The 16,630-nt window shown below is 32.6% G+C and overlaps 1 protein-coding gene across 6 annotated transcripts in view; it reads left to right on the top strand.

Annotated features, from left to right (window-relative positions):
• The window catches only part of LOC112687365 (proteoglycan 4-like), an 18,559-nt gene that overhangs the window by 1,158 nt on the left and 771 nt on the right, over positions 1-16,630 (top strand). The window contains exon 1 of one of the 6 annotated variants that reach the window (XM_025560016.1): positions 16,106-16,535. The exons of 2 other annotated variants lie outside the window; for them this stretch is intronic. In XM_025560016.1, the coding sequence (XP_025415801.1) occupies positions 16,284-16,535 (252 nt within the window). In that variant the 5' untranslated portion in view covers positions 16,106-16,283. Of the gene's footprint in view, positions 1-16,105 lie in introns of those variants that run through there. 3 more of the 6 variants (XM_025560017.1, XM_025560018.1, XM_025560019.1) reach the window with 3 other exon arrangements.

Genomic DNA, 16,630 nt, shown 5'->3' with positions numbered 1-16,630 from the left:
ATGTTTTTTTTTTTGATAATGCGTCATTGGATTGTTATTTAACACCATTATTATTATTATTATTATTATTATTATTATTATTATTATTATTATTAATATTATTATTATCATCATTATTATAACGGTGATGTGTCCGTCCGTTTGGCACTGTTGGTAGCTAGTGTACTGCGACGTGGATGTAATATATTTAATTTAATTTGTCCACGCCGGATTGGAAAAATAACGTAAAAAATCAAACGAAATGCTTAAGAAGAGTATGGCACCGACGAATTTCATATTTATTTTTTACTCTCGCTCCCCGACCACATCCGTAGGCACCGCTCCGCCGCGACCGTCATCCGTCGAACGCGTCATTATGACGGACCGTTGTATTATATTCGTCGCAACGACGCAATATCGCCGTTCGGATACCTGCTGGCCCCCTCAATGGCATCACAAGCCTCACAAGCTCAAGGTCTAATACGCGATACACGTCTGCGAATCGTAGGTTTTTTCTATTTTTATTCATTTTTTTTTTTATGGAAATCCCCGTCACAATGTCATATTTTCTGCGACACGTGACGCCGCCGTGACCGTAAAGATAGCGCGCGCTGTTATTGAAACTGTCGAGACAACACAAAACGATAACAATAACAATACGCACTGCAGTAGTGATAGCGATTAACAATACGGTTTTTTTAATTGAATTTCGACGCGTTCGAAACGGATCTACGCGCGCGACCGGTCGATGCAGGGTCCGAAAACATTTGCACCGCGGCCGATACGATTTCACGAGTCGATCTGTGCCCGTCGACGGTTCCAGGTGACGTGAGGTAGAACACGAATCGTTCGGCAACGATTATATTATTCCTTCGACCGATTTTCGACCCTTCCACCGGGATTGCCGATCCTGCCCTCGCGGTGCGAGTCGTCGTTTTTAGGTGGTTTCCTCGCGTACGGAACGCCATTCGAGTAAAACGTCTGGTAAATAACGGTGCACCCTGTATATCTGACCGTCGAAGGTTACGGGCAAAGACCCCCTCAGTGTGTTTCTCGTTCAAACCGAACGCGTGTTTTTTGGACGGTGTACCCTGTCATTATTCGAACGTGACCTCGCGCGCGGACCCCAATCGAACGTCGCCTTATGAATAACGACGGTGCTCTTGTGCGTTATTTACGAGTCAAGTAAGCCAACACGTAGGCAATCCGTACCAGTAGTATAAGTGTTCGGAGTATGAAATATTACTCGTAGAACATTGAAAATTTTTCCGAACATTCACTATAGTTGTTTATCAACTATTAGTTGTAGAATTTAAAAGTTCTAGTTCTACGTATGTACAATCATTGATATTAATGGAACGAGTAGCACCGTGGTTGACGTATTTTTACTGTATTAGGTCATGTTTTCGACTATTTATAACATTATGCGAATCGTAAATTATGCAAATCGAACACGATGCGAATTGTTGCGCACGTCCATCTCACCTGTAGCCCTTGTTCCTTGTTCGCGGTGCGGCGCTTCCGCCTGGCGATTGTTTCGGGCGAGAAAAATAAAAACGAAACTGGCACCGTTGCGATCCACAGGGGTCGAAACAACAATAACAATCGTACGCCGTTGTTCGCAGAACAATGCAATGCGACATTGTGCACGTGCGTAACACGCGCGCGCGTTTGAGGAAATATTTTTCGCGTGACCGCGATTGCGAACACTTGTGAGCGAATATCCAACGGTATTTTTGTTAACGTTAATCTTGCGCCCGTAGGCGTAACTAGGGTCCTAATATTGGGGGGTGCTAAAATTGAATGGTATTTCACTCTAATTACTATGGATTATGAAGATCTGAATAAAAAAAAAACCCCCGAGCACTAAATTTGAACTCGGGAGTGCTCAAAACCCTCTTGCGCCCCTCTATTTACGCCGACGTCTTATCAGGTGGTGTTGCTGACCGTCGCGTTCACGCGATTCATCCGTCGAGTCGGAAATAAAATAAATCCGACCCTCCCCCACGTCATAGCAATTACTTATGTATGTACATACGGATTATTGGTATAAACGTTTAATAACGGTTATACATTAATAATATTAACACACTGACATAAATGTATTAAAAATAAAAGATATAAATGTACTGACTTATGAAATTGATCTTATAATTGTTATTGGAAATTTGCTGGCAGGTGTTGTTGGGCCACCGATAAATTAAAATAAAAAAAGTAAATACCCAGGGGAGGGGGCTTGATTAACTCCCCCCCACCCTTATCACTGCCATTGCGTCAAGTTCTACGATCCCTAACCGTGGCCAACCGGTGCCTATGCATTCCGGACGTTTCTTGTCGAAACCGTCCGTTTCTGTCCGTCCGATACATTTCGCATTATCTATTTCTGTTCCGTTGCCACTGTGTATGGTACGTTTACATTTCAACAACCATCGGTTATACACTTAAAGCTTAAACAGCTAAAATAATCGTGTGACGAACGCGTTGATTTCATTACTTATCATTTTCCGCGAAATTGTTTTTCATATTTTTCAAACGATCCAAGCGCGTGACGTAGTTGTTGAAATATGTTTTATTCCCCACCGTGCGCGTCGGTGCACCGAACTCATGTGCTGTTTTGTTCCTATAACGGAATCGTTTTATCGTCCTTGCACGCATTGTTCCGCGTCATCTCGATCCGTAATACGTCAAACGTCTCGATCCTTTATCCGAAAATATTACGACAAATTTAAACGACAATGATAGCAATTTATTTTCGCGAACGATTTCCATGTTGTACTTGCCGTACGCTATTGCAATAACATTTAACTGAAAATAATAAGAGTTTTTAATATTTGCAACCCTCCGATAAGCCAACGGCTCGTGTTGGACGGTTTCGATAGAGGGTCTGGTCTGAGATTTGCAGTAAACTAAAAATATCGATAAATAATAATAATATTAACATAAATTATGATACGTCGGAGATTAAACAATTATAATTGCATTCAACTATGTTGAATATATATATATTATGTATATATTCAACTATAATAAATTTTATAATTTTACAAATTTGGCGTTAAAATAAAAAATAAATGAAAAACATCACAATAGTCCCAACACTTTAATTAATTAAATTAAAATATTTTTCAAATAGGTGTGTTACAAAAGAACAAGAGAGGGGCTATGTAAAAATTAGAGCTAATTTTTTATTTATTTTAGAGGTAGCAAAATTAAATTTTGCCTAGTGCATTTTTTCGCTTGAGCCGGCCCTGTGTTTAGAACTCAACGTTTTATATGGATTCATTGCTACAGGAACAGCATTTTTACACCAATATGTTGATCACATTTAGAAACGTTTCATATTAATAATATGTTTGTACTATCCAACTAGGAGCATTCACGAGGAACGTTGGACGTTGTATAATGTCCACATTCGTAGAAAGCAATTAAAGTATTTGTAAGATCCGAATTTTTGATGAGATTCACGTTGTCATTTACTTTGATGCTATTGTAGCATGGCCGAATTCAAGAGGCTTCGACATTGCGACCCCTAGAAGTGTAGCCTCCCCCAAGTTTTGTAATTACTTAACGGTGAAAACTGGAAAAAAGCATTTCGTTTAGATTTACCCAAGATAATACGCGTAGCGAGTAGCAAGATGAGAACGTACAAAAAATGTATTGTTGTTGTTCTCCGTATTTATTCGGAGCAAACCAAAAATCCGTTTCTGTATTGCGATTATCATTGTGTTACATTGCTCGCACGGTACGTCCGAGTGAACCATGTACAGGATAAAGTGTGCAAGGTCGTACACGCAACAACACGACAAATTTAACATGCGATAACAAATAATTGGGTTAGGTCAAGAGGTTACACCGATCGTGTTTGGTTCGGAATAATATAGAAAATATTATAATACCGCACACATCCCCGGTATACTAGTACTATTAATTATTCTAGAACCGACGACTAATAATAAACGTTTTCAACCGTTCAGATTAAATACAATAACTACTGTAAAAACATGATTATACAGCGATCATTTTTAACTATTATTTAACAAACAAATTCAGTGAACAATTTTAAAATTTATGTATTTATTTTTTTTAATATTAAGAAACGTTTTCGTCTCGTAAAAAACATCTTAAAACTGTGAGCAATAGCCTAATCACGAGTACGGTTTACCATCAAACAATTCACTGTAAATAAATATTTGAGTTATAATGGTGCTTTTCGTAGTAATTAATTTTTATATACCTACCAGCACAATTATTCTCGCGTGATTATTTAATGAAATTAATTTTCTAAGCGATTCTCGTTATTAATTGTCCGTCATTATTTTTGTACTTAAACAAGATAAATATTTAATCGTCGACAAGACAGAAGTATAATAACAATTTTTAAAGAATGCATTTCAGATAAATGTCACACCATTGATTTCAGAACAAACTGTTGTGGTAACGTTCTAATTAAAATGTACATTATGAGTTCATTGAATGATAGTGACGTACTCGGGGAAAAGGAATGGACTCCTGGAACCATTGTTTTTTTAAATTTATATGCCAATCTAGTGCTCGAATAGGGAAAAATTAAATAGAGGAGCTCAGATCAACGATTTAAAAACTGCGTTCCACGTGCGCAACTATTTAACACAGACCCGTGGGGGGGGCTTCACCCCAACTCACCCCTCCACCAGGGGTGGAGTGGCCGGTCTAGAATCGGGAAATTTCCAGATGGCCTGGTCGTTTTATATTAGATTTTATTTACAAAATTAGTAAATGCGTCAAAAATATTTATGTATTAAAACTTTGAAACTATGAAATTATTGTACTTCGTAAATTATTGATACAATTGTGTTACATTTTAATAGTCCCGTATGAATATGATAAAGTATAGGCCATCAGATATAAAATTACAAAATATTACTTAAATATAGAATTAAATAAAATCAAAATCGACGACACATCGATTTGTTATTTTTATAATTAAACATCCAAATACTAAGAAGTGTAGGTATTATCTCAACTCTAGAATACAATCCGGCAGAACTAATTACTGAGAAATTATGAATTACTGATTAGACGCCTGTTGAAACCTGAAAATTGTATATCTTTAGAGTGGCGACGAATATAACAATACGTCGATATATAATTGCTTTGATCGAATAGTATCTAATATGACATCTAAATAATAAATCATTTTGTAATATTGGTCGCATTGGTTATTGTTATTTTCATAAATAATATCTGTAATAAACTCAAACAAATCTTCGCATGCAGATGTGTTATGATAAAGATTATGATTGCTAAGTGTTAGACTTATTAATGTTTGTGCACTGGTGATGAGTGTGTCGTTCAACCACGTTTTTCACGTTTTTATACTTAGCTTTTTAATGAACATTTAAGTTTTTAATTATTGGTCATACGGTAATATTAAATGATGGATAAAAAAGAAAAGGAGGGGCAGATAGAGATCGTGAAAAAAACAAGAAATTACTTGAAAAATATGCTGAAAATGCAACCGATTAGATTCATTTTTCACAAAAGTATACCTACTGAGGTGATTGATAACAAAGATGGTCAATTGTTAGTCGGAGATCCAAATTCTGAAAGTAAGTGGATTAATCATTTTTAATTTATATAATTTTGAAGCTTAGTATTTTTCTAGATTTATCTATAAGTGTTTATAAAACAATATTGTGTACCATAAATATATTTATAATTATTTATATAATTTATAAGTATTTACTGTATAGCAGGCTTTATTGTATGGTGCAGTAGGACACTAATTGTGTATTAGGAAATATAAAATGTGCAGTTAACTTGACAAATATGTCCAATTGAGAAATACAACATAATTTACTTTGTCGGAGGGATTTAAAATAATATATATATATATTATTTTATTACATGAAATCATCGGTTAGTCGCCCGCAGTTTGTCAATTTTTCGTATAAAGGTTTTTTTTTTTATAAAAGGTTGATTATTATATTATTATTGAGTTAGTATTCAGTGTGAGGTGAAACCCTCTACTCATCACTGTAGCATGTAAAATGTTCTATGTATGGTAGGGACAGGGTTGCCAACCGTCCCGATTTTTGCGGGACATTCACGATTTTGAGATTTTTTTCCCGCGTCCCGATCAAAATTTATGCGGGACATATTTTTTCCGGGACATAAGGAAATTACTAAGAAACTAAACCATTTATAATCAACGATAAAATGTTTCATTCGTTATCGAGTAAAAAGCAATAATCTATTATTATATTTATAGATACTATGGCATTTGAACATTACAGTTATTACTTATTTATAAATAATATCTAACCAATTACCAAGATATACGTAGATATGTTTATTTTATCTGTATAGTAATCAGTAATAGCGTTTTATTATAATGTGCCAATATTACTATTATGTTTGAAAAAGCAAGTAAATTACTTCAAAAGTCTGAGACGAGTTCCCCCGAGATATTTTATATTATGAATGAGTTAAAAACTAATATTTCAACTCGCATAAATGAAAAGTTTTATGGCTCAAATTTCATCACATATAAGAATAAATTATCAGTATCTAACATAAATACTATAAAAAAAGACTTTGATATGTTCTACAACACTGCATTAACTTATTTATCTAATCATTTTGATTATGAATATTCGCCACTAAAATTTTTGGAACCACTTTGCTTAAAATCAAATTTGTTACTTTATCAAGATATTGCAAAAATAATTGAAGTATTTGGACTAGTTGATGTAATTTCTTTAGATGAAATATTTGAAGAATTTACAATTATCAAGCCTGCTATACCAACAGTTAGCTTCAAAAATAATTTAACTGTTTATGAAAAATGGTTAGAACTTTTATCAATTCAGAAATTAAAAAATTTTGAAATATTATTAGAATTTATTCTAAGTATTCCACCATCTAATTCTCATGTAGAGAGGGTTTTTTCGATGATGAAACTAAAATGGACAGATGTTAGAAATCGTTGTTCAGTGGACTTAATAAAAAACGAATTAATGATAACACTGAATATATTGCCTTCCACAAATAGTTCCTGTACTGATTTCGTGAACTTAGTGAAAGATGATACAGCTTTTTTGAATGCCGTGAAGAGCCAGAAAAAATACAATTGGAAAAATTAATAATTATTTACAATTTATAATTTATAATACTTTTTTTTTATTAAAAATTCCGTCTAAAATATTATATTATTATTATTATTTTATTAAACATTATGTTTGTTATACAATTTATAATAATAAAGTATATACATATAGAGAGCAAATATATCCATACTTATATCTTATATTATAATATGTTATGCCAGAAATGATTGCCTTTATAATATATTAAAACCTTAAAAAAATGTTCTCATATTGGAAAAAAGTCCCGATTTTTTTAACTGGATAGTTGGCAACCCTACCGTAGGGATCATTTTCAATTTAAAAAAGAGCTAATACTGGAGTTGAGTGGGATACACAAGATGAATCGATAGGTTAGGAATTTTAGGATAGATTTTGAGATTGTTTTATATTATATAAAAAAACAAATTGTTAGCCTTAAATTGTAATATTATGTTCATAGTAAATCGTATTTAACGCGTAAACTTTTGATTTTGTAAAAAAAATCTGTTGATGAGGACTATAATGAAAAGTCATATATAAGTAGGCTTACCATTAGTGGTGTGAAAAATCCAGATTTACCGAAGTTCGAAAATCCGGATTCATGAAATTCGAAATCCACAATCCGGATTCGGAGAAAATTCCGGATTTCGGAATGCAAATTCGGATTTTACTCGAAATCCGGATTTCGGATTTTGAAACATCTTAATCACATCTTGTATACATACCGTATACACTTAATTATTACAAAATAATTGTCGAGTTTTCATGTTGTATCTTATCGTAAAAGTCAAAGTGGAAGTATACCATCAAAGTCTACAATCTTAATTTACTAACAAGTGGGTTTTCCTTTTAAGGGGGCTCCAGCGTATCATGTTTTAAGGAGTAATATTTAGGCAATTCACATAACATGAACATTTGGGCTATGTCTATGTGTGAGTAATCAATTATCATGTGCCTCGGACTATCGGTTAACAGTATTACAAATTCCCAGAATTACGTATAATTAAAATGCTATAAAAATGCCAATATATTATGTTCAATTGCACGCGTTATCTTTTACTATTATATTACCTACTCACTACTCAGCTTTCGCTGCAATTCCCAAAAATGTACAATTACATTATACTACACAAGAGAATCACTTTGTTATTTCATAGTTATTAACTATTACATTACCTAACTTTTTTTATACAAATAAAACCATTTAATAAAGTAGTATTACAAACCATTCCCGATAGGAAAAGGATAAATTAGCTTAAATAATTAGCTGAAATTCGAATTATATAATTATATTCCATACTTAGGTATATGTATTTCTTTATTGCAGTTTTTTTAAATATAATATATGACTAATAGCCTGAGGCTACCTTTTACTATTAAATAAAAAATATTTTAGACGTTTTTTAAAATTTTATGATTTAAAATTATAATTTAAATATAAGATTTTTTAACTACAAAAAATTGGTAGTGTTTTGACAATTTTGAAAACTATGAACCACCCCTCACCAGATTTTTTTTGTATACGTGCCTGGACGCAAGTGATTCAAAACATGTGCCATAGCAGATTCAAATATAATAAATTACGAACAAAAAATTAAATATTTTATAAGTTACATCTGTTTGTCTATTATTATAGCCGTCGATAATAATAATATAGGCATATAGAACATTAGTATATATATAACTACTACCTACGTTCTACAACTGTCGTCTGTCATTTTACAATGAATAATATCCATAATAAATGTTTTATTTACCGAGTCATAGTAGTAAGTTCTATATTGTTATCTGTCAAAATATTTTCAGATTCTGGCAAATGTGTATTTTCCTGTTGTAATTAAAATATAAAAATACAGTCTGAATAATCTTCAATTTTTAGAATATTATTCTAAATTTTATATTTATATAATTACCTGATCACCGCAGTTATTTTTTATATCAATTTTTTTATTCTGTAAATTTTGTAATCGATGTTTTTTTATTTTAGGTGCACTTAACTTACGTCTAGCTTTTCTCCCATAGCGCCAATCTTTACCCATTTTGTAAAAAAATAAAAAGAACACAAAACTTACAGACAACCTTACTGATCGGCGTGTTGTGTTGAAATCAAATGATTCATAAATCATAGGTAGTATTATTATATTTTGTATTTCCTTAAAATTTAAATATATGTGGGTTGTATTTAATTTGGAAAAATATAATTATTATTATGGACTATTATTATTGTCGCCCATTAGTAATGTTCTATAACTATCCAATAATCCTTATCAGCTAATTGTTTCCGACTTTCCGAGAATCTATCACGGACCGTCGGCAACCGCGAGCCGCTGCGCCGCCGAAATAAACTATTGCACGCGCAGGCACATGTCAATACTTTACGAAAAATAAAATATATTCATGTTTGCAATGCTATAAAAACTACTAAAAGCCGTAGTAAATTAAATATACTTCCTGAAGTCCGATTGTAATTTTGAAAATATGTTTGAATATATAAACTTCTAGACTATGCTCTTTAGGAATCACTTTTTTGATTTAAAATTAGATGTGCCCAAAATAAATACAAATGTAATGCAATTATTTCATGAGACTTTTGAAAAAAAAAATCGTTATTTTAAGGTCCTTTAAAATTTAAAATTGAAAATCGACTTCTTAAATAACTTAGATATTTTGTCAAAGAGTTCATACATGTATAAAAAGTTAAAATCGGACATTCCGAAGTATGTGTAATTTACTACCGCTTATTGGTCTAAAACGCACGAAAAATACGTCTGCTGCGTTCCCCTTAACCGATTATTCATTTCAATTGTACTTATCCTACAGAATAATTCAAGCTAGGGCTGTAACATATAAAGATATTTTTTATTTTTTTATAACTAAAACTTAATACTGTTCACAAAGTGAAGTGCAAAAATATGTATTGGTTTTACAATTTTAAAGTTGAAATAATTTTTTTTATTTGAAATAGAAAATGTTCGTTTATTTATATTAGAATTTAAAACGAAAAATTTAATTTTCTGCTTTAGAATACAGAAATCCACAATGTGAAACCCAAATATTCGGATTTTATAACTGAAAATCCAAAATCCGAAATCAGGATTTTTCGGATTTTCGGAGAATCCGGGTTTATTTCACACCACTACTTACCATACGTCTGGATTTCGTCCGGAAAGTTCGGATTTCAAACATCTGTCCGGATTGGCGTCCGAATTTTACAAAGATAATCGTTTAACATGGTTATATTGATACAAAATGTTATATCAGGTGACAGATTTTCGTGTTCACTCTGTATAAATGTACAATATGTAATTTATTTATTTTTTATATATCATATTTGTATTGTTTTAACATATTTAACCTAATAACTCTTATGTAGACATTTTATTCATAGATCTAAGTAAAATTGTATTAATGAAATAACAATATTGTTTATTTTCAATTTTTACTCCCCCCCCCCTCGTTAAAACGGAAATGATCTCCGGATTTGGTCTAAAAATATTATGGTAACCCTATATATAAGTGACTCTAAAAATGAAGACCTAGAAATTATGGATGTTATGAAACCTTGTAATAAGTCTTATAAAAATTGTGTAATATGTTGTTATATTGTATTAGTTAAATATAATTTATTTGCAAATGCTTACCCTACATTAACTATAGCATATCAATACATTTTAACCCTACCCGTTACTCAAGTGGCTTGTGAAAGATCATTTTCAACCTTGAAGACTTGAGTCTTTTATGCTAATGGCCATTAAGAATACAATTCCGATTGAAATAGATAACAATACTATAATAAATGCAGTTGGTGAAAAATCTAAGCTTCTATCTAAATTATTGTTATAAATGTATAAATATTTCTTCTTATATAATTTTTAATAATTTATTATAGGTATTGTTTATTATAAATTTTAATTAACATGTTTCTTTATTATAAATACATTTTTTACTAATAACTACAACTGAACCATTAAAACACAATATACATATATATAAAAATATTAATATTGCGTTTATTTCAAGTTTCAGCTATTCTAATTAAATTTTTTCTGTATTAGTGGTATATTAATATAAGATATTATAAGTTAAACGAAATAGCATAATAGTGATTGAAATAATTTTATAGTTTTATTATATTGAAAGTATAAATATTATTATAAATAAAATGAAATGTATTTTTATAATTCTATTGAAATAAGTAAATAGAAATGTGTCATTCGAGCGTAGGAAGAATTTTTTTTTTGGTGATTTAATTGGTAAATAGTAGGTGGCCTAGATAAATTTAAATTTCCCGGTGACTACTCCGCCTCTGCCCTCCACCAATCTTATATATATATTTTGAATACCACTTTTCAGCTACACAAATATTTTAATTCCAAATATTAATCACTGTATACTAATTGAGTCCCTATACCTGAACGGGGAAAAAATAATATACTAATTGAGTCCCGGGTACAAACGAGACATATACTAATTGAGTCCGTGGTTAGGAAACTAATTGTATACGAATTGAGTCCGAGGATTATTTTGAGTAAAATATGAAATAACCATCCAGAGTCCAGGCACAGCGAAAATTATGAATAATAATAAAAATAATAATAAATAATAATAATAATAATAATAATAATAATAATAATAATAATAATAAAAATAATAATAATAATAATTAAAATTATGCTGCACAGCCGCTCCATACGGATATACCTATATATACATATCATTCATATAATTTTTATGACTTTCGTCAGATAATATAGTAACATATCATACTATGGGTCGGGAATTTTAGATTTTATTTCTATCATCGCTTGTATAATAATCACCGTCTACCGATATCATTTTTATCATCACATTCGTCAGATAACATAATATAATACATATTATTTAGGCCGGACATTTTTTTCATTATATTAAACACTCTAGTTTACGAGGTACGCCAAGAATCATGGATGAAGTAATATTAAGTGAGTAGAATTTTTTGTTACAGACAGTCCTAAGTCTGTAAAAATGGGAAGGAAAATGTTTTTTTTTTTAATTTTACGGGACTCAGTTAATATTAAAACATGGACTCAATTAGTATTATACCTATAATTTCACTGGACTCAATTGGTTTATACCCTAAAACAACCCGGGACTCAATTCGTCATAAAAGGTTATACTGGGACTCAGTTCGTAAGCAGCCATATTAATATCGATAATACTGTTAACAAACCATAATATGAGAAAAGTATACATCAAATTGTATCTGAATATACCAGACAATATAGGCGTAAACTAGGAGGGCAAGGGGTGGACATTACCTCCCCTAGACAATTTTAGGACGGGCAGTTCCTTTTCTGATATTGAACATACCTTGTTTTAAAATAAGTACAAAACAGCTGGTTATAGCTATTAATATACAGTTGTTTTTTAAAAAAATCTTAATTTTCAAATTAAGCTTATCTAACATATTGTTAGATAATAAATAATATTTTATAATTATATGTAGATAGTATAACGACGTTTCGTTTAAAAATTATAAAATATTAAACATTTCTGTTTTTAATGTATTATTCAAGTTCATATTTGATTTATTTGATTACTTAGTAATATCGATCACCTTATACTATTATACAACAAAGGTTATGTTAACATATGTTTACTAGTAAGTAATTTAAGGTTAACTTTATAAACCAGTTGATCTGTAGTTGATGTTTGCCCCTCCCTCCTTCTAATAAATTCCCAAAATGCCAGACATTACTGTTTTTCCTAAATCGACGACGCCGTCGTTTATCACAACAACCATGTTATCTTTTACTATGAAAATATATTTTCTCGTGTACCTATATAGATACTGAGCGTAAATATAATTATATTTACCACACTCTTGAATTAATTTTCAACCGATTACATACTTTGTACGTTGCTAAGCGCGGGTCAACAGGTCAACGTGTACTGCGTGCTGCATAGTCACTAGTCGACCGAACGTAATTTCGGCTAACACAGATAGGGCACTGATAAGTGATAATAGTAGCGGAGTTCAACTTGTTTATTAACGAATGTCGAAAACGGTTTTGACATAATAAACCGTAATGTTCGTTATACAATTGACGTAAATCGAAATCCACGTTTCAAATAAAAATTATTCTGAACATTAGTGAGGGTGAACGTGGCGTTCCGGTGAATTTAATAGTTGGGGTACGTATGAAAAAAAAATGTATAGCAAAGGAGCTCCGTTAACAAGTTAACGAGTTCCAAAACATTGGTGAAGGTTTTAAGTTGATATGACAATGTGGAGGGGAGGGGGGCGACTTTGTGGACGTGTAGATTTTGATTATTACTGTGGTTCCAAAAATTTTGTCATGTAATCGATGGACGCGAAAATGCGATGACAACACACACAAACTAATGTTCGTTTGCTACTTACAAAATGATACATCCGTGTCGTATAAAATGCCTAATTACTACTCCTTAAAACATGCTATAATCCAACAGCCTTGATAGTCATTAATAGGGCTCGGATTTATATGTGAATACATATTTTTACTGGGACTAGATAAATTAATTTAAGTATGTGATAAACTCGTTTCAAGAGATTTTCAGTTAAATTAACTGTATTTTATTTTACATATCTTGCCATAAGTACAAATTTTTACATATTTCTCAATAATTCCATTTTTTCTTTCATATTTCGACCATTTGTCTATTTACGATTTGTTAATAATTCAATACAGACGATTTCCCATGTTTCCAAAAATAAGTAAACAAAATATTACCAATTATTGAATTTAATCCAACGGTCAATATACGAGTATGTTCCATATTTCGATATTTCAATATGTTCGACAAGAAAAATGACTTAAGTTCAAAGTCTTATAAAAATGATTTTAACTTGAATACTTTATTATACCTACTTATAATTACTTAATATTTTTACTTATTCTATCATAATTTGTATAAAATGTTCTATATATGCCATTGCTCCGGCGCATATGAATTGCGTCTCTAAATTATACTTTTTCCGAGTTGTGTCAGCGGTTTTTTCACGACATATCCGAGTTGCGTCCGCGGTATTCTCGGACCATGGGTTTTTCAGCAACCGTGAATATTGCTTGGTGATAAACTCGTAGGTAATCTCGATTATCATCGATATCTTATCTGTACATACCACCTTACAATTTATTGTTGGAAATTAATTTTGTTCATTGTTAGCATTAGTCTTACTTCGAAATCCAAAAATATATTTAATAATAGAGAAATATTAATTATTACAATACAAAAATATGGAGAATAAAATACACGAGTAATGTCGGGTATTTAGATATACGGATAGTGATGGGTATTTAGCTACAAGGGTAATGTGGGTGAACGGGTATTTACAAATACACGGACCTTAATCCTGTTTCAGATAAGAACACGTGTAATGGCGAGCACTAGTTTAAGCTGTCCAAAATGAATTAGAGATATATGTTGCGTAATGAATGGAGTAATATTACAAAATTAATCACTCTTTTGTACAGTGGAAATATGAAATTTGCACCCATTACTTCTGTTGAAGTCCAGCGCTCCTTTAGTTGGTACAAATCTGTATTACGACAAACCGTAAATAATTTAACTTCAATTCAAGTGTCTTAATTACACTCCAAAAGTGAATTCTAAGAAAAATCATTCTGATGATGTATTTTATTTATTTTAATTCTAATTGGTCTAACAAAATAAATATTAATAATTTTGCAAAAAAAGAAACTTTTCTAAGAGCCCAACAAAGACTTTATTTTCTTTGAACGTTAATGCTTTTGAAAAAAAAAAAGTTTTTTTTTAAATACAATTTAGGTTTACCGAGTAATGCTCCAATATAACGTATAATTAGCATTGATTAATTATACATTAAATGTATGAAATATATTAAATATATTAAATGTATCTTTAATCAATGTAATTAGTGTGGGAAGTGCAATTATAACTAAGAAACAATTGAAAATTACTAATGCAAATTTCGGTAAAATAATAATTATTAAATGTAACAAAATGTAAATGATTTTCGTGAATAAAGTGTATATGTAAAATATGATAAAGAAAGTAATAATAAATCAATACACTTATAATAATAAAATGTTATAATTATTTAATTAAGACAAATTGTATTTTCAGAAAAGAAAAAAATATTTCTAAATAATTGTACTGTCGAAGTATTCGAATAATTTTTCAAGTCTATTTAAAATTCATTCTAAATGTATTTTTTTGAAATTATTTCAAAACGTGTTCTGAATGCCTTTTAACACAAAATAAACGTATTCTTTAGAAGTTTGCTTATAATGTACCGCGAAATTTACACTACATTCGTTGCATCAGCGATTCAATAACTCAAAGGTTTCGTATGACTGTTTGGTTTACGTGAATACAAATTGTAGTAGGTAATTTTCGTAAATAATAATTATGAAAGAATTTTTAAAGTTTTTCGTAATTTTATTGGTTTTCCGATAGATAATTTATTGTTTATTGATTCGGACGTTGGGGTGCCATGAAATACTAAATAATTCTCCTAAGGGTTCCGGGCTCGTAAGAATTGGGGAACCGCTGCTTTACGTGCATCGACGTGAGTAAAGACGTGTATTGAGGGTACAAACCCCCCAATTTCAATAAAAATAGTTCTATCTAAATATGTTGAACCCCGTTCCTCCTATAAACAATCCATACCTCTCGATCGCATGTGATAAACTGTCGGTCAATGGATGAACACACAGGATGTGATCGTTAAAAACGCGTTCGTCGTAAGCGATGTTCGAAGAGGGAGGGGCGAAGGTGGTGTGCGACCCAGGAGTCTGCGGAAGGTTCGTTTTCGCGATAGCGCCCTGGCGCCCCGAACGGCTTTCGCCCGTGCACCGTGCCGAGCGTGCCGGAACATGTTCGCGGTATGCGCACGCGCACGCGCACACGGCGAGATCGTCCGGCGTGTGACTCGGCCAGTGGAGGGACGTGCGACCGACCGGAGTAGGAGCGACGAACCGAGATTACGGAGGTCCGCGGCCGGCACGTCGTTAGCTCGACCCATGGCTACCGACCAGTAGAGCATTGACCGTTTTCGCGAACAGCCTGACCGAGCTCCAACAACGTTCTATCGAGAAACCAGCCCACGCGACCCACCCGAACGCATACGTGTACAGTTCGTTATCGGCGTAAACAGCAGCAGCAGCAGCAGCAGCGCACGCACGCATCCCGACGATGGTTGGACAACCGGCCATGCCTTTGTACCTCTGCGGGGTACTAGCGTTCGCCGCGATCGCGATCGCCGCGGCCACGGACACGACGACACCGCAGCCGCTCGACGTTCAGAAGTATTCCGACGTTGCCAATCAGCCGAAAGACTCACTGGTCTCCGCCGTCAACCCTCCGGAAGACTCGTTGAGACAGCGGACCCGTCAAGCAGTTAGTAAGCAGGCGATCGGATTGAATCCGACTACGAAAAAACCACACCCGTGGAGACCGCCGAGGAAATTAGTGGATGGACCTGTCCAACGTGCGGTCGCTGAGACGGAGGCGCCTACTACCGATCCGCAAGGGAAGCCGAA

This window comes from Sipha flava, unplaced genomic scaffold (assembly GCF_003268045.1).
Source record: "Sipha flava isolate LNK unplaced genomic scaffold, YSA_version1 34_pilon_pilon, whole genome shotgun sequence".
Lineage (NCBI taxonomy): Eukaryota > Metazoa > Arthropoda > Insecta > Hemiptera > Aphididae > Sipha > Sipha flava.
The sequence above is the reverse complement of the archived record's forward strand: the minus strand, read 5'-3'. Positions and strand labels throughout refer to the sequence as shown.